General features: G+C 51.3%; 3 protein-coding genes across 3 annotated transcripts in view; all 3 read left to right on the plus strand.

Moving 5' to 3' along the window:
- Nucleotides 1-6,239: 6,239 nt before the first annotated feature.
- IHH (Indian hedgehog signaling molecule) lies at nt 6,240-14,756 on the plus strand. Its single transcript, XM_033113078.1, has 3 exons — nt 6,240-7,006; nt 9,402-9,663; nt 11,373-14,756. Exons 1-3 carry the CDS (start codon nt 6,695-6,697, stop codon nt 12,029-12,031), a joined length of 1,233 nt encoding a protein of 410 aa, XP_032968969.1. The 5' UTR covers nt 6,240-6,694; the 3' UTR covers nt 12,032-14,756.
- Nucleotides 14,757-14,782: 26 nt separating this feature from the next.
- Nucleotides 14,783-15,162, plus strand: LOC117026350 (60S ribosomal protein L31-like). Its single transcript, XM_033113079.1, has one exon. The coding sequence runs from the start codon at nt 14,794-14,796 to the stop codon at nt 15,160-15,162; it is 369 nt and encodes a 122-aa protein (XP_032968970.1). The 5' UTR covers nt 14,783-14,793.
- Nucleotides 15,163-23,730: 8,568 nt separating this feature from the next.
- CFAP65 (cilia and flagella associated protein 65) overlaps nt 23,731-25,812 on the plus strand; it is a 33,139-nt gene continuing 31,057 nt past the window's right edge. The window contains exons 1-2 of the mRNA XM_033112322.1: nt 23,731-23,736; nt 25,644-25,694. Of these exons, the coding sequence (XP_032968213.1) occupies nt 23,731-23,736; nt 25,644-25,694 (57 nt within the window). The remainder of the gene's footprint in view (nt 23,737-25,643; nt 25,695-25,812) is intronic.

Genomic DNA, 25,812 nt, shown 5'->3' on the forward strand with positions numbered 1-25,812 from the left:
AGTGGAAGTAAAGCCCATTCATTAGTAAACACGTTGTTATCCATATACAGAAATGTGTTTATTTTTACAAATGTCTTTCTTTCTGTCTATAAGAGTGTTCCACAATCTTTAGTCTCTGACTTGAGAGGAAAGCACACTCTCTTTGTAACTAATTCTGCTGCCTTTTCCTACCCTTTGGAAGTCATCAAAGCCAGGTCTTTATTGCTTGAATCTCTCTCAAGTGTCTTGTAATGAGCTTAGTGTTTGGGCAAAGGTAACTTGACATTCCCATTTCTAATCAATAGCTAGCTTTCAAAGCATTGTTAGTGTTGAGTGGCTCCAAACGCATTCTGCATTCATCTGAGGCTTGCAAGACAGGGATGCTTCCATGTCTGCATATAGCTAAATTTGGTGGAGTTGCTAACCTCTTCAAAAAATCCACAATAGAAGTCAGAGTGATCCCAACCAGTCAGAGAAGTGGTCAGTCAGAGTAGGAGGTCTTAAAAGCCCAAGATGAAGATAACAGAAGAGTGCCCTAGATTTAGAGAGAAAATAAGTGACTGGAACGAAGGTCAACAACGCAGTATGTTTGTCCTCAGAATCACTCACCAAGAAACTGGATTATTATGGCGTCAAACAGGCCCGGATTCCAACTCACAAGCTCTGAACCTCAATTACTCATTCGTAAAATGAAAGTAACGGTGTCAACTTCATAAGGTTTCATGAAGGTTACATCAGATAAAACATTAGGTTTTCTCCCCTTTACTAGAGCATCCAACGTGGCTTTTCATTATTACGAGTGCCATCATCTTTGCTTGGGCCACTGCCCTTTCCTGAGAACGCTCTTCATTCTTTTGCTCCCTCAGAACTGCTGTCTCCAAGAAGTCTAACCTGGCTCAGCATTTCTTATTTCCATATTCTCCTAGACCAAGTTCCTCTTATCTATTAACCTATCTAATTTAAGATGCATTATTCTGTACTCATTTATAAATGAGTGGCATTCATGGCTTTGTAACTGCCTTTGATTTTCACGATTTATTTATTTTTTTTTATTTTTTTATTTTTTTGGGGGGGAAGGGGAACAGGACTTTATTGGGGAACAGTGTGTACTTCCAGGCCTGTTTTCCAAGTCAAGTTGTTGTCCTTTCAATCTTAGTTGTGGAGGGTGCCGTTCAGCTTCAAGTTGTTGTCCTTTCAGTCTTAGTTGTGGAGGGCGCAGCTCAGCTCCAGGTCCAGTTGCCGTTTTCTAGTTCCAGGGGGCGCAGCCCACCATCCCTTGCGGGAGTCAAACCGGCAACCTTGTGGTTGAGAGGACGCGCTCCCACCAACTGAGCCATCCGGGAGCTCAGTGGCAGCTCAGCTCAAGGCGCCGTGTTCAATCTTAGTTGCAGGGGGCGGAGCCCACCATCCCTTGTGGGACTCGAGGAATTGAACTGGCAACCTTGTGGTTGAGAGCCCATGCTCCAACCAACTGAGCCATCTGGGAGGCAGCTCAGCTCAAGGTGCCGTGTTCAATCTTAGTTGCAGGGGGCGGAGCCCACCATCCCTTGTGGGACTTGAGGAATTGAACTGGCAACCTTATGGTTGAGAGCCCACTGGCCCATGTGGGAATCGAACCGGCAGCCTTCGGAGTTAGGAGCATGGAGCTCTAACTGCCTGAGCCACCGGGCCGGCCCCACGATTTATTTTTAAGGTTAAATAGTAAATTCCTGGAGGATAAAAACTGTGTCTTTTACTTTTCTGTTTGCCTTCTGTATCCTTACGTGCCTATTATACTAGTGTGCAGAAAGCAGATGGTCCCTAATAGAAAGAAGTAGGGTCTCCTACTACAGCTACTACCCCCACCACTGTCTTGGGGCACACGTATGTGAGGCACACGTATGTGAACATCTTGATGTTTTCCCCTAGAAGGCTAATCGGAATCAGAACTGTGGCTACCACTAGTGAACCCAGAAGAGAATAAAAATGAGTTCTACATGAGATTTATACTTTACAGCTTGTATTTTTAACCCTCTCAACAACCCGATGAGGTAGGTGGTATTAATTTTCCTTTTATAGATGAGAAAACGAAAATTCAGAGAAGTCGAGTGACTCGTTCAAGGCCATGCAGTAGAAGGTATCAAAGGATGTGTTCAGGCGCAGATCTGCCAATTTCAGGCCTAGTGCTCTTTCTACTGAGCCAGGGTTGCCATGCACTGAGTCATTGGAAGATATTGGGCTAACTACATTCCTGAAACTTGTTTGGTTGTGGCTCAGTACCCATAGATTTAGAGCAGGACTCATCTGGTCAAGTGGCAGGATTAGGAGGAAAAAAGGTGTAGCTGATTAGGAAGTATAGACCTACACAGTATGTTTGTACGTGTGCATACGTACGAGGTCTGTCAAGGTCACGAACTTGTTGAAACGACGTTGCTAACCTTTTTTGATATCAAAGGGATTATTCATTATGAATTTGGACAAACAGTTAACCAAGTTTACTATTTGGAAGTGCTGAAAAGGCTGCGTGAAAAAGTTAGGTGACCTGAACTTTTTGCCAACAATTCATGGCTCTTGCATCACGACAATGCACCCGCTCACAGCCACTGTCTGTGAGGGAGTTTTTAGCCAGGGAATCAAATAACTGTATTGGAACACCCTCCCTACTCACCTGATCTGGCCCCCAATGACTTCTTTCTTTACCTGAAGATAAAAGAAATATAGAAAGGAAGACATTTTGATGACCTTCAGGACATCAAGGGTAATACGATGACAGCTCTCATGTCCATTCCAGAAAAAGAGTTCCAAAATTGCTTTGAAGGGTGGACTAGGCGCTGGCATCAGTGCATAGCTTCCCAAGGGGAGTACTTCGAAGGTGACCATAGTGATATTCAGCAATGAGGTATGTGGCACTTTTTCTAGCATGAGTTCGCAAACTTAATTGTCTGAGCTTTGTATTTACACGTACATATACACATATGTATATATAAATATATCACTATAAGTACACTAGATTTGTACTATAACGTTAAATTCAAGATTGACTAAGATACTAATGAGGTAGTGTACAAATGTTTAAATGGTCAGGTTCTATGGTGTATTTTCCTCCCTTTCCTTCTGACCTATTTTTCCAACATTTACTCTTATAAACAAAAACAATCATATTATCCAAAGAAATCGATTTTACTGGGTTCTTTTCCAAATAGAGATGATTGAGGGGTGCAAGAGGTCTAAAAGTGAGAGAAGAAAGTGATTTTACTAACTGGCCCAGGCCTCAGATGTAAGGTGCCCTGATCAGGTTCTGTCACTGCTGCTCAGACCCCAGGCCTTTGGTGCCTCCAGGGTGGCAAACCTCAGTTCTCCAGTTTTCTTGTTTGGCAAGAGCCTGATAGTGACCAGGAAAAGAAGCAGACTTTGTTTGAGAGGTCTAACAGATTGGCCCAATTCAAAAGCTACCCTTCATTTACTGAACAGCTAAGAACAATAGGCAGTTTCTGACCAGGGTGCTTAGGCCCCAACTTGGATTAAAAGTGCTCCAGTGTCATTGCTGCAGAAATTATGATGCTTCTGATCGCTACCTTCTTCTCCCCCTTCCTCCACTGAAGGAGATTGGACTAAATTTGAGCTGCAGGTCTTGAACCACCATTGTGTTCTGAGAAAAGACTATAGCTTTGGAATAAAAAAAGCTCTGGGTTCAAATCTTCACGGTGGGACTGCAGGCAAGTGACTTTATTTCTAGAGCGCTGGAGTTGTAGATTTGGACAATGAGAATGATAATTGCTGTGCACAGAGGGTTATTGTGAACATTTATGAAGTGCTTAAAGCACCTGTCATACAGAGAAGACGTGATCAATGGCAGCCCCCATCTGCTTCTCCCAGTACACACCCCTGCTCCTAAACCAGCCAGGCCGAGGAGGGTCTAGATTTAGTGGAGCACAATCTAAACCAAAAAGGTTGTGCAGCTGTAAAAGCACCCTTATGCCAAGCTCCATCAGCACTACATAAGTAATTCTTCTTTGACACTGATCCGAGTTTTCCCAGAGATTGGTATTCAAGAGGATCACAGTTTAAGAGGAGAAATGAGAGGGAGAATGGCAAAGTTAATAAATGGTTTTAAATTAGAGCCTCTGAGAGAATCTTAAATTGTCTTTCACTGAAGAAAAGAAGATTGAAAGTGAATCTAACAACTCTTTAAGACCACGTGTAGGAGATACTAAGCAGCAGAACGGCCCTAGGTGCTAAGGCCAGAAAGAAGAAAGAAGCTGATTTTGCATTAGAAAGGGAGGGAGAAGGAAAGAAAGATTGAACTTAAGGCAAAACTTGTTTAGAAAATGATTATACAAGACTTGGATGGGTGACTATGGAAGCCTATGGATTTTCTCTTTTGGAACTCCGTAAAAACAGGGAGCCTGTTCGGTCTGGGAGACTACTGACCTAGCTGCGTGGTCTGCCCCAGAAATCTGAGCAGGAAATAGGGAGGGGGTGGGGACTATTGCAGGGATAGTTCTTGAACCCTGGAAAACATAAGTTAAAGCACTTTGAAAGCTTTCAAGGAAAAGAAACAACATTAGAGTGAGCTGTGACTCAGAGACCTAGAGTCCGAATGTTAATATAAGAAGGAGTGGAGCATGGGGAGAAAGTATGGGCAAAGGGGAAAAAAGGAACAATCCGCTTTGTTTCCAAATGACAGTCGCCACTCCACTCCTGGTGGGGACATCCTAAATTCCTTGCTGTGGGCCTGTTTCCTTCTGTGTAATATGACGTGCTTGGGTTAAGCACTCTCTTGAGTCGCTTCCAATTCTGAATTTGCGTTCACCAAATCTATCCAGAGAAATGTGAGCACCTCTGGGAAAAGCCACCTCAACCCCACACCCAGGCTGCACTGGGTGAGAGGGTGCCGCACAGAGGGCCAATACATCTGCTCCGGAGTAAGACACCAGGGGTTGAATCCCTCTGGCTCCTCAGCCAGGAACATGTTACTTATCCTCCCAAATCTTCATTTTTAACATGGGGATAATAGCATATTTGGGGTTGTGAGTTTAAATTAGACAATGCAAGTAGAATACTTGGTATAATAGTATCTACTGGTAATAGTTTCCATTTATCGGGCACATAAGTATCAATAATATGATACCTATTGTATTGATAGTCTTGGAATGAGAATTTTTTAACCTTTGAATTTCTCACCCTTTTATTTCTATCTTTATTGACTTTGTAGACTACATTGCAGCCAAATCATATACATTGCTTGTAGTGTTAGTGGTGGTTTTTTTTGTTTTGTTTTGTTTTGTTTTTAACAAACTTGCCTTTTCTTGTTTTAGAAAAATGAAACCTAATTCATTCAGCTTTCCTTAATGGCATATTAAAAACCCATGTTTACTTCTCCAGCTGCCTCTACATATTCTCTGTCCTTGTTAATTTGTAAAGTAGAACTAAGACAGTAATTATTTAGCAGCTCCTGTATGCCACCCGCCACCGGCTTTGAATTTTTCTTTCTTTTTTTTTTTTTATCCTTAGCCAGCCCCTGTCACTGAGATCTGCGCTGCTCCTCTTTGACGTTGCCAATCGGGTTCCTCCTGTATTTTGTCGACATCACCATTTTGGCTGCTCTTCTCTCTCTACACCTTGGCTTGTCCCTTTGCAATTTCATCTTGTTCCTTTTAACAGTGTTTCCAACTCAAAACCCCCGACTGATTCTTCTATGGCTGGTCGCCCCACTCCCAGCTTCACACCCGGCAGCCGTGGGATGTTCGCCGGGTTGATACAGAATTCAGCTCCACCAGGCTGAGAGGGCGCGTCTCCCGGGCGAGGGTGGGGCACCAGGTTACTAGCGGCCTCCTGTCTTTTGGGTTTACTTCCCCGCAGGGCACACCGTAGGCGGCTGTGCGGTCCGGCCACTGCCCCCCGCCCCTCGCGTCCGGCCGCGCCGTGGGTTGCGGTCGCTGTGGGGGTGGCAGCTCCTGTCAGGGAGGTTTGCGCCTGGCGAGGCACCCCGGAGCCGCGGGGAACCCAAAGGCGAGGCCAAGGCGGGGTGGGGCGCGTCCGGGCGGGGAGGGCAAACTCAGGCAGTGCTGGGGGCGCCGAGGGCAGCGGGCGGGCGGGCGGACGCGCGGCGGAGGAGCGAGCGGGACGAGGGCTGGCTAGTGCCGGGGCCGCCCGCCCGAGGGGGAGGAGGCTGTGCTGCCCTTGTTGCAGGTTCGCTGTCGAGCGCACAGGAGGCAGGGACATGGGTAGGGTGCGGTCTGCGCGGGGCGCGAGCCCGGATCTCTTCCATTTCCCCTCTCACTCGGCCCCGGGCTGCGCCGCAGACGGCAGCAGCTCCCGCTCCGCCCGAGCCGCCTGACCGCCGGGCCAGGGTGCTAACCGCGGGGCCCGCCAGCCCGCCGGCCGGGCCAGCCCAGCCCAGCCCGGCGGCCCGCAGCCCCGCCGCCCGCCGCCCCCCGCCGCCGCCGCGTTGCCAAAACAAACGGGCCGGCCTATTTATTGGCGGCCGGCGAGCCGGGCAGCTCAGAGTCGAGGCGCCGAGGGGGACAGCGCGCCGCCACCAACCAGGGCCCTGGGCCCCCGCCCCGCACCTGAGTCCCACCGGCCCTGCGCTGCGCCGCGCAGCTCATGGCGCCCCCACCTGGAGCCCCCTGGAGCCACCCGGACGCCTGAACCCCCGCAGCGCCCGGGTCGACTCTCCCACCCATCAGCCCACCAGGCGCCCTCGCCCACCGCTCTCCCAGGCTCCCCGGCCATGTCTCCCGCCCGGCTCCGGCCCCGCCTGCGGTTCTGCCTGCTCCTGCTGCTGCTGCTGGTGCCGGCGGCGCGGGGCTGTGGGCCGGGCCGGGTGGTGGGCAGCCGCCGGCGGCCGCCGCGCAAGCTCGTGCCGCTCGCCTATAAGCAGTTTAGTCCAAACGTGCCCGAGAAGACCCTGGGCGCCAGCGGGCGCTATGAAGGCAAGATCGCGCGCAGCTCTGAGCGCTTCAAGGAGCTCACCCCCAACTACAATCCCGACATCATCTTCAAGGACGAGGAGAACACGGGCGCCGACCGCCTCATGACCCAGGTGAGCGCGACCCGCCCTCGCAGGGCGCTGCCGCCGAAGCACCGCCACCTGTCCGGCCCTACCCGCCCCCCTGGCACCTTTTCTCAATTGGCTGGCACGCCCCCTGGCACCTGCCCCTCTCGCCAAGCCCGGCTGCCTCCTGCCCAAGATGGGCCGGCCAGGGGTCCCGGCGGGAGAGTCGGCATCCCGGAGCCCGCCGGGGACTATGAGAAGAGCTCCTCGCTGAGCAGTGCCACAGCCCAGCGGGTTGGCGGCGGTCCCTCTGCCCTGGAGCTCTGGCAGCTCGGGTCAGAGGCGGCACCAGGAGGTACCTCGACCCGGCTGCCTCCTGCGCCTCCGGTACCCTCATGGTCCCTAGCGGCCTAACCCCACGCAAGGCTGCGCCCCCTTTCATTTCGAAGCCGTCCGGCACCCTGAGGCGAAGAAGCTCCCGGCGCGGAGGGCCCCATGGCCTTTCCTCCACGCGCGCTCTTGGTTCGCTGCGCTGCCCCCTCCTGGAGCAGCGTCCCGACCGGGTCTAGGGTTAAGGAACAGCGAGGAAGGCGGAGGTGGGAAAGGGAACTTGTCGGGTGAGCCCACGTGTCTGTTCAGAGCTGAGTGGTGCAGCTGCGGTTGAAGGGTGGGGAGCCGGGGCCATCGGGCTTTGGGAGAACTTGGGCGATTCCTGGGCTTGGTGGCGGGGACGGGGAGGATTGGAAGAGAGGATCTGGGATGCCGGGAGCAGGGGGCAGGGAGCAGAGCTAAAGCTAGTCTCTTGCGTGCTCTCGACAGGACCGGTGCTCAGCCCAACGCCGGTGGGGGTGGGGTGGGGCAACCTCTCTTCTCTGCAACCGAGTCCGCAAGGCACGACATCTACGCTACGTCCCCTTCCTCAGCGGTATCCCAGGGGCTTCTCCTGCAGGCGGGCAGCTCGCGTTCTAGGTGCTTTAGGAAAAGCAGCTAGACCCTCAGCACGCGCCCTGGCGCGGGGGCTGGCCGGCCAGTGTCGGGGCGAAGGTTGGCTGGTGGCCTGGCCGGGCCGGGCCGGGCGCGGAGGAATGCAGATAAGGATCCGGGCCACGGGCTGGGCAATCATTGACAGCGCGCGCCCCGGCTCTGGACCCGAGGAAGGGGGGTGGTGGCGGGGGAGAGAGGGGCGGGGAGCAGGGGCTCCTGCTAGGTGGGGGGCTAGAAGTCTGGAGGCAAGAGCATGCGGAGCTCCCTTCCGGGGCAGTGAGCGCCTCAGCTAGGCTGCTGGCCAGGGAGCCGGGCCTTGGGTTGTGGACGCTGTTGGCTCCTGGGAGACCGAGTCCAAGGGTCTGTGGGGCCGAGCTCTGCGGAGTGGGGGTAGGTTGAGACATGGGCTGCCCACACCTGGTGACACCTCGCATTTCAGAGTCAAAGACTGTGGAAGGGTCCCCTCCCCCCAGTCAACTGCAGGGTCCCTTGGGCTGCAGGCACGCGGGGAGTCAGCACAGACAGGTGATCTCTCCCGTAATTCCTTTGGGGCGCGGCTCTACTCTCACCCCATGTAAGGCGGAGCGTGGAGCCGGCTCCCTGAGATCAGAAGCTGGGTTTCTCGGGTCCCTTCCCAGATAGGGGCAGCGCAGAGGTGCGAAGGGCTCTGGGCTCAGGGAGGGTGTTGCGTAGGATTATCAACTCCGCCGGGACCCTTGTATCGGGAGACGCTTCTCGTTGGCCTCCATCGCGAGCCAGGCCCGGAGCTGGGCTTTCCACCAGCTTCTGGTTCCAGGGCTGCGGAATCCCAGGCAGGGGTGCGGGCGGGTTTTGGATAATAAGAGGGTCCCAGCAGGAATGCTTTGTGGCCCCCGACGGATCCAGGCAGGCCCGGATTCCCTTCCACACACCCCCACGCTACTGGGGCTCCGCACCTGCCGTGCCTCCAGGGCCGGTGTGGCTGGGCCTCAGCCCTGAGGCTACGGTGACACCTACTGGGCACCTCCGGCCTTACACGCCTAGAAGGCCAGCCGCAGGCAGTTGGCTCGCTACCACCCCCACCCTCCAGGTAGCGGGCAGTCCCTGGTCTCCAGTGCCTCGGTGAGACAGAAGAAATAGGCGCGGTGTAGCCAGGTCTGTGGAGGAATCGGTACTCTGAGCAGGGGAGGGAGCGCACAGGAGGGAGGGGCCACTTATGAGAGAAAGGAGTCCCAAGGGTGCAGGGCTTGACGCGCCCTCCTGATTTGTGGCGCCACCATGCGGTCCAGGTCCCTGGGGCAGCCGGATGCTACAAAAGAAGGAAGCAAGTTAGGGCTCCCTGTTCCTGAGAGAGGGACAGAGCACCCTGCCCGGTTTCCCAACTGCAGCGGGTTCAGTGGGAGAGACCAGCGTGAGGCTGCTCCTTCACCTGTATGCGCCGGCCAGCTCTTTCCCCTAACTCCATGCTTTCCTCTGGCAGCGCTGCAAGGACCGCCTGAACTCTCTGGCTATCTCGGTGATGAACCAGTGGCCCGGCGTGAAACTGCGGGTAACCGAGGGCTGGGACGAGGACGGTCACCACTCGGAGGAGTCTCTACACTATGAGGGCCGCGCAGTGGACATCACCACCTCGGACCGCGACCGCAATAAATACGGACTGCTGGCGCGCTTGGCAGTGGAGGCCGGCTTCGACTGGGTGTATTACGAGTCCAAGGCCCACGTGCATTGCTCCGTCAAGTCCGGTGAGCGGATGCCAGGGGACTGGGCCCGGGGCCGGGGCCGCAGGGCATGGGCAGGAGGCGCAGGGCCCGCTGGGGCCGCGAAGGTGAAGAGACCGGCCAGGGGATGGAGGCGGGAACCCCGGGAAAGAGGACGTCAGCGGCGCTCCTCGCTTCTGCTTGTGACAGCCTGCACCTCCCGTGCCTGGTAGTGTCAATGGCAGGAGCCTAGGGAGACAGGGCCCTGTCCCAGCGCTGCTGGGTGCCGACCTTGAGGTCCACAGTCCAGAGCCTGCTGCAGGAGATGCAAGACAGAGCAAGCTGGACAGATGTGGAAGCCAGGCTGTGACAGAGACAGCCTCCCCACCCAGTGTGGTGCAGAACCAAGGCGGGGTGGTGGGGCCTGGGCCAGGGTGTGCCCAGACACCAACATGCACGCCTGACCAGGAGCCAGGAGCCCACAGGTTCAGAACCCACAACTGGGCTGCAGGTCAGGCCCTTTAGGGCACCACCTATGCTCCTTCCAGGGGGCGCAGGCGTCCCCAAGCTCTCCCTCAGGGTCCTGAAACTGAACATTTTGGGGGCAAAGCCAGCCATGAGGGCCAGAATAAACAGAGTGGACTCAATAAAGTGGATTTTCCCAGATTTGCCGCCTTGTTGATCCGAATTGGCAGGCATAGGGGCCTCACCCCTCTCTCAAATCTTGTCAGTATCCCTGTCACCCACACTGAACCCAGTCACAGATGCTTCACATGGTTCCTGTGTGACGGCCAGACTGACTCCACAGGGCTGCAGGCTCAGCCCTCCACGCTGGCACCATGCAGTAGTCACACTTGCAGACCTGGCACACTGAGAACAGCCCTGTTTTTTACTCTTCCTGATCCCACCTGGGCCCACGGGGATGACCCCATCCCTACCCTGCCCCTCAGCACTTTCCTGCCAATGGTATCTACTTCAAGTTACATCTACTCTTCACCTGAAAACGCTGGCCTGGAGCCAGTTCCCAGAGTGGCCACTTCCATTCATGATTCCTGACCCCCAAACACTGTTCTTTTTCCTACCAACTGATGCCACTGTGTCGTGTCCCTGCACAAGGACACGCACATGAACTGAAGACGATGTCACCCTTCCCACTGAGCCAGACTTCCCTGGAGTCTGTATTCACCCCACAGCTGGTCCTCCACCCACTTCTGTGGAGACTCCAAGGGTCAGCTCTGGCACAGAACTTGGTGTGTCAGCCCGAGAGGGAAATTTTGGGGGGAGTGTCTGATCAAGGGGTGAGAAATAATGGGACATCCAGACCCCAGAGGATCTAAGCGACTCTTTCTTCTCTATGAGGCTGCAGCTTTCTGGGTGTCAAGTCATAGCTGACCACAAACCACCACCGGGCTCAGCTGACCTCTGGCCCTCTGCTTCATAGCATTGTCAGGCTTGAGAGCAGATGGCGGGGGCAGGGGTCCACTTGGACTTCAGGAAGGCCCTTTCCTCCTCACTCACTGGAGCTACAATACGCTGCTCTGATTGGCAAACGATTAGACTGGGGAGGCGGGCAGAAGATCACATTGTGGGTTGGAGTGGGTTCAAGGCTGCATGGGTAGTGGGGGCAGGGGCCAAGATATGGTGATGGGGCCTCTTTGGGAGCAAGAGGAGCTCTGGCTGGGCTGGGGAGGGGCACTGTGACCAGGAATCTGAGCTCCACAGCAGTAACCACTTCATGCCCCTTCTTCCCACAGAGCACTCGGCCGCAGCCAAGACAGGTGGCTGCTTCCCTGCTGGAGCCCAGGTGCGCCTGGAGAGTGGGGCACGTGTGGCTTTGTCAGCTGTGAGGCCAGGAGACCGGGTACTGGCCATGGGGGAGGATGGGAACCCCACCTTCAGCGACGTGCTCATTTTCTTGGATCGAGAGCCAGATAGGCTGAGGGCCTTCCAGGTCATCGAGACCCAGGACCCCCCGCGTCGCTTGGCACTCACGCCTGCCCACCTGCTCTTCACCGCCAACAATCACACAGAACCAGCAGCCCACTTCCAGGCCACATTTGCCAGTCAAGTGCAGCCTGGCCAGTATGTGCTGGTGGCTGGGATGCCAGGCCTGCAGCCTGCCCGAGTAGCGGCTGTCTCCACACACATCGCCCTCGGGGCCTATGCCCCACTAACAAGGCACGGGACACTGGTGGTAGAAGATGTGGTGGCCTCCTGCTTCGCGGCCGTGGCTGACCACCGCCTGGCTCAGTTGGCCTTCTGGCCCTTGCGACTGTTTCACAGCTTGGCGTGGGGCAGCTGGACCCCGGGGGAGGGTGTGCACTGGTACCCCCAGCTGCTCTACCGCCTGGGACAGCTCTTGTTGGAAGAGAACAGCTTCCACTCGCTGGGCATGGCCGGGCCAAGGAGCTGAAAAGATCCCTTCACTGCCCTCCCGGAACTGCCCAACTGGATCCAAATGCCTCCCCGCCAGGAGGGTACTGGCCCTGTAAGGGACCTGAGCAGAGGGTCCTGGATCCCACCACCTCTTCCACCACAGAGTTTTACCATTGTGACTTGACTGAGCAGTGCCAGCATCCCCCTCCCCCATCTTGGTGTAGTGACATTGCTGAAAGCTGAGCTGGCAAGGGGGGTAGTCTCTCCTCCTATCCTATAGACCTCAAGGCTGGCACAGTGGGTCCCAACCCAGCCAGCTCTCTACAATTTTTCATACCTGCCTCCCCCAATGGGGAGGGCCCATTACATCTGTCCGAGGCCCCGCTTTGGTGGGCTTGCACCTCAGTTGATGCTGCTAGATTCCCTGAGATCCAGCAGGGAGCTGGCTGGACTCAATACTGCCTGAAGCTGAGAAGGCCGCAGGATGGGGCCGCCATCCTGACTGTGACCTTCCTCCTTGGCCACACTCCTCGGGACACATCCAGAGACTGTTGCTGTCAGTGGACAGAGTTCTGTGTTCCAGCCAATGTGATCGTAGTGCCCGGGACCAAGGGAGTGGGTTGGATGTCCTGTCCACCCCTGCCCAGGCTAAGCTCCCTCACCCCTCCTCCGGTCAGTCTCCCCACCTTATTTATTGGCACCGAGGGGGAAGCCCATGGGAGAGTTTTCGGGATGTTTTGGTCTTTTCTTCTTTTTGTAATAAAAATTATTTAAGTTGTTAGAGCCCTAGAGTCCAGGATGCTGAGTGGGGTCCGTACAGGGAGCGTCTGGAGCCAGGGGTGGGCCTGTCCAGGTGTACGCTCACCTTCTCCCAAGGACAAACCTCCAGCGCTCCCACCCCCTCTGCAGTCCCTTTGTTACCAGTAGCTCTGCAAAGACCCAACAGAGAGCTGTGCTGTGTGCTAGGCCAGGCCTTAGCATGAGGACCCCAAGGTCAGCCCTAACACGGTTGGATGAGAGAAAAAAGTGAGGTCTAGTCCATGGTCACTTCACTCATCTAGAACCACCTCTCATGCTATGTCTAGTCAAGGTGCTTTCCTTGCTTACTCTTGTCCTTCCTGGGGCCTGGCTTTCTGATTCTTCACTGTGGATAATGGACTGTGGTAGGAAACGATTCTGGAGACTTCACTGCCCTTGTGGCTCATTCTGACTTCTTGGATAAGTCAGGGGTCCCTTACTTAGCAGTTCTCAAACCTCAGAATCACCTGGGCAGCTCGTTGAAAAATGATTCTTGGTCCCATTTCCAAGATTTTGCTTTAATAGATCCAGAGCGAGGCCCAGGAACTTACTTTTACAAACACCCCAAACAGGGCAGATGGTCCACAGACCACACTTTGAGAAACATTGCTTAGTCTAGAGAAGGCCCAGTTTATTGCCCAAACCGCATGACCCTCTTCTTCGTTTTCTCTTGGTCTCTCCGTTCCAAAGCAGGTTTTCCTGTGCTCACTAGAGATCAGTTGAGAGTCCCAGGCCCAGTGGTGCAATTGGTAAATTTTTAGGAATTTCATGAGCCAGTTGAAATAGGCTAATGTGGGACTATTTACACCATGGAAACTGGTGTATGATAGAAATTAAGGTTCTCCCCACTGTGGAGAGCCAGTTGTTAGAGTGTGCCACTGCCCAGGCCCTAGCCGTACACAGAGATTACTGTGCTGGGGGTGACTGCTCAGACTCTTACCTTCCCCACCCCCCACCTCCATGGAGGAAAACTCTAGAGAAAACTCCATTCCCTGGGGATTGTGTCATCTGGGGGGAAATACGCCCCCACAGGCTGTAATGAATGGTAACTGCTATCATTTAATGAAGACTCCCTGTTGCCAGCCATTGTTCTAAGTGCTTTACATGTAGAACCAATTTAACTTTCATAACAACCCTATGCGGTATATACTATAATATTACCATTTTCCAGATGAGAACACAGAAACCCAGGGAGGTTAGATAACTTGCCCAAGACTATGTAGTGAGTGATAGAAGCGGGATTTGAACCCCTGCATCTGGCTCTCAGGCCCACTTTTTTTTTAATTGAGGTAACATTGGTTCATAACATATAATTTTCATAACATTATAATTCAATATCTGTATACACTGTCGTGTGCTCACCACCGTAAGTTTAGTTTCCATCTGTCACCATACATTTGATTCCTCCTTACCCATTTTCCCCTCTCCCACTAAGGCCAACTGTTTTTACCACAGGATTTTCCCTTGGTGAACTTGGGTCCTCTCTGGAAGGTACTCTTAACATTTCAGGCCTAGAAATCTGCTTTGTTAGAACATCTAGAGTGGACTCATTGCTCTGTGGCAGACTTTCATGGACCATGCGCACAGGAACCAGAGGTCCATGAACTCCTTTACAGTGACAAACATAAAAAGTCAAGATACTCTTGTCCACGCATTTGCACATTCTCTCCCTTGTAGACATTCTGTGTGTGTGCGTGTGTGTGTGTGTGTGTGAGAGAGAGAAAGAGATCTTGAGAGAGAAAGAGAGAGACAGAGAGAGAGAGGCTCTTTCCTATGGAGCTGGGGAATGATGGTGGTAGCTGCCTCTCCTACTGGGCCTGGGCACAATCTGTCCTGCCGACAGAGCCATTGGATGTCCCCAGACCTTTCTGTCCCAGATGGGCCTCCTCTGAAACCACATTCATTCTTCAGACAGAAGGCTGCAACGGTTTAGAAAAAACTGTGTCTGAATTCAGCCCCTCACAAGACCAAACTTGGGCTTTCCAACTTGGGCCCGGCAGGATGGCTCCCGCAAAGAAGGGTGGCGAGAAGAAGAAGGGCGGTTCTGCCATCAACAAGGCAATGACCAGAGAAGACACCATCGACATTCACAAGTGCATCCATGGAGTGGGTTTCAAGAGGCGTGCCCCTCGGGCATTCAAAGAGATCCGGAAATTTGTCACGAAGGAGATGGGAACTCCAGATGTGCGCATTGACACCAAAGCTGTCTGGGCCAAAGGAATGAGAAATGTCCCATACTGCATCCGGGTACAGTTGTCCAGAAAGCGTAAGGAGGATGAAGATTCACCAAATAAGCTCTATACGTTGGTTACCTACATACCTGTCACCACTTTCAAAAATCTACAAACAGTGCATGTGGATGAGAACTAACTGCTGATTGTCCAATAAAGTTATAAAACTGGGGGAAAAAAAAGACCAACCTGGGGGTGGGGGTGGGGTCCTGCAGCTTTTCCAGGACTCTTGGGCCCAGATCTGAGGAGACTGTGCACGCAGGGACACAAGGAGAGACAGCCTGGAAAGCCACGCTCCACCTCTGCAGTGGGGTGGGCCCCTCTCCCTCCCCCGGGGACTCGGCTCGCAGCATCCTCTCTGCACAATGCCAAGGTGCAGAGGAAGGTTAACCACAGGGCCCAGGCCCACGCAGCTATGGACCCGATGCCTGCCTCTCCTCTCGGGCCCACGCTCTGTCCTCAAGGCTGCTGCATCCACAGCCGTGATCTTCATTCACCTGTTCAGTCAGAGTTTACTAAACACCCTCGTGTCAGGCACCCTTGTGAGAGAAAGAGGCAGCCCCTGCTCTCAGTGAGCCATACGGTAGGAAGCAGCACGGGTGGGTGGATGTCCATACCAGGTGTTGGGTGTCATGCCTGACATCTTCACAGAGGCTATCGGAGTGCTGCAGACAGGCCGGGAACTAGGAAAACTTCCTGGAGACAAGGCTCATGCAAGGAGGGCATGGAGGAGTTTGCATGGCAGGTGAGTCAAGGAAGTGATCCAGGCTAAGGACACAGTCAATGCAAAGGCTTGAAGGCTTGAGGGATCCTGGGGGCTGGGAGGAACCACTATCAGGTCAGCATTGCAAAGCTGTTTGGTGCATGTGGGTTTGCAAAGCTGAGGCAGAGTTAGATCGCACAGAGCCTGGGTTCCATGCATTGGGACTTTATCCTGAGCGTCTAGAGGGTTTGAAGTCAGGGAAGCTCACAACTAGACTGTTTTAGAAAGCTCACCTGGCTGCAGTGTGGAGGCCAGACCAGAGAAGGCAGCCATGGAAGTAGGGAGTCCATTTACTGGAGAGATAAGTTGGTGACCTGGACTGAAGAGGTGGCTGAGGTCAGAAAGAAGGTAATGGATTGTAGACATTTAGGCAGAAAATGGCCAGGACTTGAAGGCTGTTTGGATGAACAGTGAGAGTGAGGAAAGGGCCCAAGTGAACTTCAGGTTTTTATGCCTGAGATCCAGCTCCCCCTTGCCCGGTGCCCTTGACCTTGGCCCTCCTGTGGCCTTAGTGTCTGCACCTGTAAGGCAGACATGCAGGGCTTTCCTATATAGATGTCCTCTCTCCTCATTGCCCAGGGCTGGTCTACTTGAGTTCAAGGGAACTTTGAGACACTTGCTCTCTTTGTCTTCCCTTCAACACCAGAAGTGCATGGGGAAGAGACTCAGAGTAGGCCCTCATAGGCCAGTCCAGGTAAGACACAGGATGTGTGCCTAGTCCACAGTCTTCAGGGAGAGCTGGAGAGAGGGAGAACTGGTGTGTAAGGGTACAGGAGACAAAGTGGGGGAACCTCCTGGTTGTGAGGCCTTTGGAGCTGCCTGGACACACTGCCCTCCATACCGAGGCCACTGGACCCTGGCTCCCTGAATTGTCTGTGCTGAGGCCTCTCTTCGGGTACCCATCCCCAAGTTTCCTTGCAGCCTTCTCTCTCTTGTTTGGAAAGATCCAATCTCCCCGAGCATGGCCCTTCCAAAGCCAGGTGGGCCTGCACTCAACCCTTTCTCCCCACAGCCTGAAGGTGCTGCCTGCTGGTGGGGTGGCTTCTGACAGTGACTGATGCTGTGTTTTGGGAAGGGCTGGGCCTAATGCAACAATCGTTCAGGCAGCCAGGCCTGTGGCTAGCACCTGCGCCCCAGTGGTGACTGGAAATAGGCACCCCTCCACTAAAAATGTCTTAGCAAATGTCCCCTCAGGAGATCCAACTAGAAAAGGCAAGTCTTCTGGCCTGGCTCCAGGAAGCCTGTTTAGGAGAGACCCTCGTGCAGGGGTCACTCTGGGGTATGTATGCAGCATATCTGGGTTCCCCGCAGGGCTTGGTGGTGGTAGCTGCCCCCACTCTATGCCCTCTGCACCCTGGGTGGAACACGCCTCCTGGGGCTTGGCTCCGTATCCCACACTCCAGCTTGGCTCTCAAAGCCTCTTTGTTCTACTGGGCCAAGCTGTGGCCAGCCTGGACCCGATAAGGCTGGGTCAGGCAGATAGCAGCCCCGCCTTGCGCACCCCAAACCACACCCAGGCTGCCACGCACGCACTTTGAATGCCCCCTCAGATGGGCATAGAAACAGAGGGCTTCCTGCCCAGGTTGGGGGTCAGGAAGCCTTAACCTCTGGCGGGTCCTCCCTCTGTCCATTTAAGACCTCTTCTCATCTGCATGGGGAAGCGGGATAAGGGAATTATTCCCACTTCAGAGGTAAACAAACCAAGTCTCCAAGAGGGAAAATGACTTGTCCATAGTTATTTCTTCCATAATCATGAGCACCAATCGTGCTAGGTCTGCTGTTTACAGCATATTTTTAAATCCTAACAGCTTGTGAAGTGAGGTCGTTCCTAATTCTTACTTTGCAGAGAGGAGAAGTCCAGAGGTTCAGGGAGGTGAAGTCACTTTCCCAACGCCATACAGTAGCAGAGTCCAGACCAGACTCCAATCCCCCGCAGTAGCAACTGAGGGAGGTGGAAAGTGATGAGTCACCATCCCGGAAAAATGGGAGGAAGTCACACCCAGCATCAGCCTAAAAGCTCTGATGGGGCTGGGGGTGGCCAAGAATCTGTCGGAAAACGGTCTTAGAGGAAGAATGTCCTAGATGCTATGAAAGAATCCCATTTTGGTGGGAGTGGCGATGGTTAAAGTATGCCCACGATTATTTGACACTCTTCTTCCCTTGAATCTGGCCTGAGCCTAGAAAGGCTGTGTAGTTTCTGCTTGGGTCTACGCTGAGTTTGCCAAGCTGGAGCTGCTGTAGAACGGTGTTCGCCTCCATAGCTTAGCCAGTGACCAGCTGACAGCCAGTACCAACTGTCAGCCGTGCGTGGGCGCCGTCTTGGATGTCTAACCTTATGGAGCCTTCAGACGGCTACAGCTCTGACCAACATCTGAATACAATTGCATGAGAGACCTCAAGAGAGGACTGCCTGGCCAAGCCCTTCCTGAATTCCTGACCTACAAATTCATAAGCAAAATAAAATGATTGTTTGGAGTAACTTCTTACACAGCAGGAGTAATCAGAAAAAAAGGACAAAGAGGGATGGGGAACTGATGAGGGCATCTTCTGAGGCTTTCCCGGGGGCTTTCATATACTTTTACACAAAAGCTTTTAAAAATGGCGCCTGCATGAGGCTAGAGGAGGTGTGATGCCTCTTCATCTTCTAAAGAGGCAACATGAAAAGACACACTGACTTGGAATAGACTCAGGACAGAGAGAGATGGAGACAAAGAGGAGGGTTGGATAACCACATCTCTCCACACTCAACGGGTTGAAAAAATATTATGTACCTATTCTAGTGGCAGGATCTCTGATGATAGCAAACTCTTGGAGGAGTGAAGAGCCTTCTGGAAGGAAGGAAGCTCATGCATCTGGGCTGATGGATAGCAAGCAGTTATACATGGTCAAGTGGAAGGAAACGCTACTAGAGAGTTTTAAAAACCAAATGTTTGATGTTGGTTTTTGCTCCAAGATCAGGGCCAGACCTGGGAAAGGGCTGGACATGCCTGGGAACAGTTTCTGGCCACGTTTTCCCAGAGTGCCCCTGCAAGCGGAAACGTATAGGGCTTCGACAAGAAAATGGACTAGAAGCACCTTGTTGCCCTAATAAACTCCAGGTGGGTCTGCATCTGGCTTCTGCACACACATCCAAACGCCCAACTTAAGAAAACTCAGAGTAAAGTGAACAGGAAGATAATAGTGAATGGGTGTGGCCCTGGGGAGTGGTTGGAAGTGTAGGAATGGCATAGTTATCCTGAGGACAGGTTTCTTGGTTTTGAACACATAATCCTAGAGAAGCAGAAATGGGTATGGTCAAACTCTAACAGAGAGGGGGGAAATAGCAAGTTTATAGTGAATAGTCCTGGAAATGATCAAAATTAGTATCACTAGTAAAACCTATCGACACCATATGTGCTCTGATATGACGCGCGAGAAGGGCATGTCACCTCGGTGCTGTGCTTCCCAATAATGCGCACCTTACTCTAACACAAGAAATAAACCCAGATTGAGGAACGTTCTATAAAATAATTGACAGTACTCTTCGAAAGAGTCAAGGGCATGAAAGACAAGGAAAAACTCAGGCAATGCCCCATGTGGGATCCTCAATTGGATACTGAAGCAGGAAAAGGACATTAGCAGACAAATGTTGAAATCTAAATTTCTGTACTTTCATTCATGGCATTTGTTGTACCAAGTTTAATTTCTTAGTTTCGATAAACGGCCTATGGTCATGTAAGATGGTATCTGAGAGAAACTGGGTGAAGGGTTTATGAGAACACCCTGTACTATTTTTGTGACTCTTTTGTGGTACCTAAAATTAACTCACAACTTCAAAAATGAAAAAAAATCTAAAAGATAGAATCTCTTGGACTAGTCAAACGTGGGCTCCCTTACCATACATGAAGTCCAAGCCAACTTCCACACTCAGAGGAAGCCAGCTGCACTGAGCCAGCGGCCATGTCATGACACTTTTACTCTAGAGAAGGCCCTGGTCGGAAAAGGCTTGGAGGAATTCAATAGAATGGAAAAGTCACAGAATAATGGTGTTCTTCATTTGTTCAGAATATATAATGAACATTAAATCTTTTTTCCCACTTAATCCTCCCCACCTGTGAGCTGATCAAGTTTTCCTTGTTTACAGATGAGGAGACTGGGTCTTACAGGAGTGAAGGAACAAAATGATATAGCTAAAAGCTGGTGCGGTTGGGATTCAAATCAAGCCTGCTTTACTCCACAGCTTGCTCTTAACCACTTCACCTGTACCGTCTTCTCAGTGATGTCCCTCATTCAGTTCATACTTCAGGGTTTCTGTGCTGGGGTGGGTGGGGGAAAAGGCACTGGAAGACTGGAGGAAGTGGTGGCCTAGGATGGGCTGGTCAGCTGGAGCTGTCCATGGTACTGGCCAGAGAAGCTCGGAGCTAGAGGGCCCCAGGAGACACAGTGTAGGGAAGACAGCTGGGAGAGATACACAGAGAAGGAACACTGCTCAGAGAAGAAGTAAAGAGCCGTTAGATGTGGTGACAGATCTTCCTCCAATGAGAAGGAGTTAGAGGGGAGAGACTTCAAGTTTGGGCTTGAAATAAATAACCGAGTCGATAGTAGCAGGCGAGGTAGGATTTGTCTTCAGGTCTGACTTGCAACTAACACTATTCGGCATAGCTATACTGATTATTGAAATCTGGAAATATTTTGGTACTAGCTGGTAAATACTCACTGACTGAGTCCCCTATTACTGTGGCTACTCTCCCAGTCTCCTCCCTGCACCCCCAGACTTCCCTGGGACCCAACAACTAAAGGGTTAAGGCCTGGCACAGGGTGAGCTCCTAGGACCCTGCTTGGGCTCTAAGGCCAGCTGATGCTCATTCTCATAGGTCAATGCCCGTATCTTACCAAGTGTCAAGTATTTTGAATGTTACCTGTTTGTCCCCATTTTACAGAGGATGTTTAACAATTTCACAGATATTTAACAATTTGCTTAAAATTGCTCAGCTATTCAATCTTACAATCAAGACCTGAATTCAAGTCTTCTGGGATCAAACCTCATGTCCTTTTCCCTCCATCTCCCTACTGTTGGCCTGCGTGTCTATCTACCCTTTGGTGGGGATGATGAATAGAGGGAGAAAGTTATCTGGGAAGAGGGGATTGGCACGAGAGAGTTAGAAACCTTATGGGAGTCCCAGGCAGAACGAAACACTTTTCTTTGAACTCTCTTGCCATATGGCAGTCTCCCCACAAATCCCTGACAGTGTTGTGCCAGGGTAACTGTTTCAGGCTGGAGGACCCATCAGTCTCTTAACTCCCTCCAGCTGCTACAGGGGAACAAGGCGTTCCAATGTACAGCATACTCCATGCCTGCTCCTCGATCCAGCCCTCAACCACCCAGTGGCCCTCTTGGCTGCAGCCTTCTCTCATTCTTCTCTCCTCAGACTGGGCTAGAGGACTTGCTCCACTAATTTCAGGTCAGGAGCTTCTGTGAAAGGATGCATTTCCTCCTCTCCTTCCTGTAAATTAAATAAGCCTTGGAAACAGACCTGATTTCAGAATCAACAGTCTACATTGAGTCAGAGTTGCAGGGTAAGGAAGGTGGGAGAGGGCTTTGCAAGTGCTGGAGCTAGGTTAACTTGCTATCTAGACTGAGATCACCCTGGCATCTCCATTTGTCTTTCTCCATCCTGGAGCTTCAAGGCAGCCCCTTTCCTAGAGAAATAAGAGGAGAATGTGGAGAGAAGGGAAACTTCTTGCCTATCCAGTGTGCAGCAGAGGCTGGGAGGTGGTAGGAGAGGAAGGTGCACAGGCTGAGTAGTTTATTTATAGGGGCCTCCCATTTAGAGAGTGACCTTTGCGTGTGTGTCTAACTTTGTTGACTGTCTTCCATGTGTCAAGTACTTTACACATGCCTGATTACTCAGTCCTTACACCAGCCTTTTGATAATTATCCCCAGGTAGCAGATAAGGAAACCGAGACTCAGAGAGGTCATGTGATTTGCCCTGTCACACAGCCAGTAAGTGGCAGAGTCAGGATTAATCTCAGATCTGCCTGATTTCCCAGCCTACAGTCTTCTTTATTCCATGGTGGCAGGGGTGGGGGGTAGGGAATGGTAGGTGGCATGGGAGTGTGGGGAAAAAGCTTAGAAAATATATTTTTGTGTGTGCTGAAGCCCAAATCACTGAGTGTGCTTTATTTTCATTACACCCATCACCAGCCTCAAACCAGGATTGGAGGCTATCTCTTACCCATCCTCCTTCCTCCTTCTCGCCTAGGTCCTGGTCCTCTGCAATTTCCTGAATCATCGCTCACCCTTGTTCATAGCCTTGAACCAAACAGTACCCATCTCCATTGTCTTTCTTGAATCCATGGAGGATATGACCACCAGGACCCCGCACCCATTATCTCCCATGGATTCTGGGCTCCTAAAAAGGGAGACTTCTGAGGCAAACCTGGTTTCCTCTCCCCTCCTCAGGCTCAACCCCTTGTCACGCCTCTTTCCATGCTGCTCACCTCCTGGGGCAAAGTCTAACTAGCGATGGCCTCTCCCTGGGAGTACATCACACCAGTTAAAGTCAGGAGGTGGGCAGAACCTCACAGAAGTGGGGACCACAGGGGCCCTACTAAGAATCTCCTTTCACTGTCCCAATTCCAGAATCCACCGAGGTTTGGGCTGGCCAGATCTCTGGAGGGGCACTTTCCCACTGAAAAGGCACAAGGAAGTGTGGCTCTTAGCACGAGCGTTTCCTCCTCCGTGGGGTTTTGTCTCTGGGATTACTGAGACCACCACCAAGCCTTGCCCCCAGAGTAACTGCCTCCTAATTCTTTTTGACCTAAGAATGGACAAACAGGTCTCATAGGTCCAGCTGAGTCAGGCTGACCATTTGAAAAAAGCTTCAGGGAAAACAAGAAGGGAATGATAGAAATTACAAACAGCATAAAAGTTGTCATGGCCAAAGTACAAGTCTCAGATTCTGAGAATAGCATTAAAACCAGTGAAAAACTCACTGAGTTCCACATTCCTTGATCCCAAGAAAACTCCAAATCTAATCGTGGTGGCATAACTTAACAGGCCCCCAAGCCTGTCCCCTCCCTCCAGTCTAGCCAGCCTCTGGCCATGTGATGTCCCAGGCCAACTCAAGCCACTTTGTCATTATAGACCATCTTTTACCTTTCACAAGTAAACCTCAACTTTCCCAAAAGGAGAATTTATTTTCTGGTTTACCCCTAAACTCACAGGTTTCTCCGCTTAACACCTTTCCCCATCACTGTCGTGGGTAGTGAAACATCTTTAATCGCCCATGAGTGAACTTTGAGATTCTCAGTTTTACTCACCTAAGGAGTCTTCACCTGACGAGACCCTCCCCCACCACACACATACAGATTAATGAACGAACGAACGGGCTTCCAAAAAATCCATAGGATGTATAACGATGCCTTGTTCCCACATTCACCTTCAGATCCCTTTTAAGAGTTAGCTTTGTGCTGGCCAGGGGATAAAGACACATTCTGTCCCACCAGCAAAAGGAATCCATTTGCAAAGCAATATGCAAATAAGAAATAGTACGGGCTGCTTTTAAGTTAGCAAAATTGCAAGCACAGAATGAAGTTCCGCTTGAGATTCTGACCCAATGTTACCAACCTCTGTCGGGGAAGAACCGGAACGACACCCACTTGGGTCCATGGAATAGCCTCCTATGAATTTGGTCGTCAACTAAGGTCACGATTGCGGGGACGTCTATAGGGACTCTACGTACCATGTAGAGTACGTAGGGACTATACGTACCATGTCGCTACTGGTAGAAGCCCAATTACTATTAGCGGGGAAAGTCAGAAAATCAAAAATGAAAGTAGGGATTAAAGTTGGGCGGCGCTTTCGCCTTCTATGAGTCATGACTCATTCGGGCTGCCGTCGTTGTCATGGGATACCAGGAGACGCTGAGTCCTGTGCGTCCTGTATCTATGGAGACGACAACATGGCGGTGCTGTGAGTTTTGAACGTTGATCGCAGGGACCCAAGGAGCGGCGCGAGTGGCCAAGAAAGGTATCTGCCCCGAGAGGCCGTCTCCTCCGGGAAGTGGCCAGGGGTCCCTTTCATGTCCTTCAGAGAGTCCTGTGGGACTGAGACTTGGGTGAGATCAATCAGACTGGGGATCCCGAAGAGAAAGGAGGAACAGCTCTAAGTAAATGATGTCCTTTGTCCTTGCTTTTAACCGATTTCTTCCTCCCTCGACTCTACATGAAGACCTGCCACATTTTCCACTGATCATTTTGGGAATTTTTAAGTTGGAAATTAGTAAAATAAAGGAAGCTGATAATATATATTTTTTAAGTCCTCAAGATTAGAAAATTGGATTAAAAAACACCGCGTCCTTGCCCAGTGTGTTCCCAATGATTGCAAATGTGTGGGTCTTTTGGAAGAGTAGTGCAGGCTAGTGTGGAAGTCATGGTTGTTAATTATAGTAATGTAGGTTTATCTTGGGCTTTTTCAAATCCCCTATTTCATTTGAGCTTCACATCAACTTTGTGAGATAGTCAGCATAACCCTCGTTATACAGACCAGGAGTCTGAGGCTCCGGGATTTAGAGAAACTTGTCCATCTCGAATGAACCTAAGCAGATGCTGGAATCCAGCTTTCCTTGCTCCAGGACCAGTGCTTGCTCCACGAAGCCCTAAGACGTGGCCCAGACCGGCTTTCTACCCCATCCTCTCTCATCTCTTCTACGCACTTGTTGCAATATTTCATGTGTTGACTGGAGACTTCTTCAGAGCCCTGAGGCAGAAGCTGTCTGTAGAATCCCCGGAAGTGACAGGCATTAATGAGTCAGCAAAGGACTACATAGTCATCCAGCAGCAGAAAAATAATAGGACCCTCTTTTCTGTCTCCCCAGCTTGCATTTCTTTGATTCTATTTAAGCGTACACTTCACAATTAAAGTAGGGTCCTGTCTGTCTTGTCTGATGCCTAACAGGCACTCAGTAAATGCTTTGTGAATGAATGAATGAATGAATGAATGAATTTAAGATAGTCCCTTTCAAAGGGTTTGAAGATGTTACTGATTAGGAAAAACTGAATCAACAGAATCTTTTGCTCTGGATAGGTGGTGGCGTGGGAGTGGGAGAGTGTCTGAATGGAAGTTTGTAAATTTCTAAATGATAACCATAAAATTGTTTACTAAAGCATAATATGTTTCAATAAGGAGCCAATCCCCAAACCTGAAAAGAGATTATTTTAAGCCAAATAAAAGAAATTCACATCTAAATATAAACTGTTGTAAGAATTAAAATACATATGAAGGTTTTACAACACTGCCTGGCACATGGTAAGTTCTCAGTAAATGTCAGTAGAAGTTGTTATTGATTTTGAGATTGTTATTGGAAGAGGTGGGAAAGTATATTGAGTAGTCTTCAAAATGTACATATGTTCCATAAAGGTATTAGATTGATACTGTCCAATATGGTAGCCACGCCTGGGGGGCGGGTGCTGAAGGAAGTCTGCTAAAGGAAGAGGGAATTTGAGGAGATGGAGTCAGAGCCAGGTGGGACACTTGTATGTCCCCTAGAGCAGGGCTAAGCACTCTTCTGAGCATTTGGTGAAAGCTGTGGACTCTGTCCCTAGAAAAGAGCTCATGTCCATACACATGACATTTTGCATAAAATTTGCCTATAACATTTGCATACATATATGCATATACTTTCCAGCTGTAGTCCATCCATGGATCCTTTTGCTATAGAGGTTGATTCATTTAACTTTGAATTGAGTCATTATTTCAATGAATGCTTACTTTAAACCTGGACTACAGGTCATGTACTAATAGAGGAAACTCAGAAGACCAAGAACGCGTCAGTGTCATTTGCTTCTTCTTTGCCCCTTATTCCTCTTTTCACAGGAGGCAAGATACATTCAGAGGAAACCAACAGACAGTAAAAGTCAGATAAAGGTAATGCATGTACGTCAGTAACTCTCACTGGGAGCCTGCTGAGAAATGCCAAGTGTGGCCGGGGAGGGTAGGGTCCCTCTTCCAAGTGCCTTTCCTGAATGATGAGTCTCTAGGCTCC

The sequence above is a fragment of the Rhinolophus ferrumequinum genome, chromosome 8 (assembly GCF_004115265.2).
Source record: "Rhinolophus ferrumequinum isolate MPI-CBG mRhiFer1 chromosome 8, mRhiFer1_v1.p, whole genome shotgun sequence".
Taxonomy (NCBI): domain Eukaryota; kingdom Metazoa; phylum Chordata; class Mammalia; order Chiroptera; family Rhinolophidae; genus Rhinolophus; species Rhinolophus ferrumequinum.

Bases quoted from the DNA above. Each gene is read 5' to 3' on its own strand.
- IHH (XM_033113078.1), top strand. From the start codon at position 6,695: ATGTCTCCCGCCCGGCTCCGGCCCCGCCTGCGGTTCTGCCTGCTCCTG. The intron at 7,007-9,401 runs GTGAGCGCGACC...TTCCTCTGGCAG, and splicing joins CCGACCGCCTCATGACCCAG to CGCTGCAAGGACCGCCTGAA. The intron at 9,664-11,372 runs GTGAGCGGATGC...TTCTTCCCACAG, and splicing joins GCATTGCTCCGTCAAGTCCG to AGCACTCGGCCGCAGCCAAG.
- LOC117026350 (XM_033113079.1), top strand. From the start codon at position 14,794: ATGGCTCCCGCAAAGAAGGGTGGCGAGAAGAAGAAGGGCGGTTCTGCC.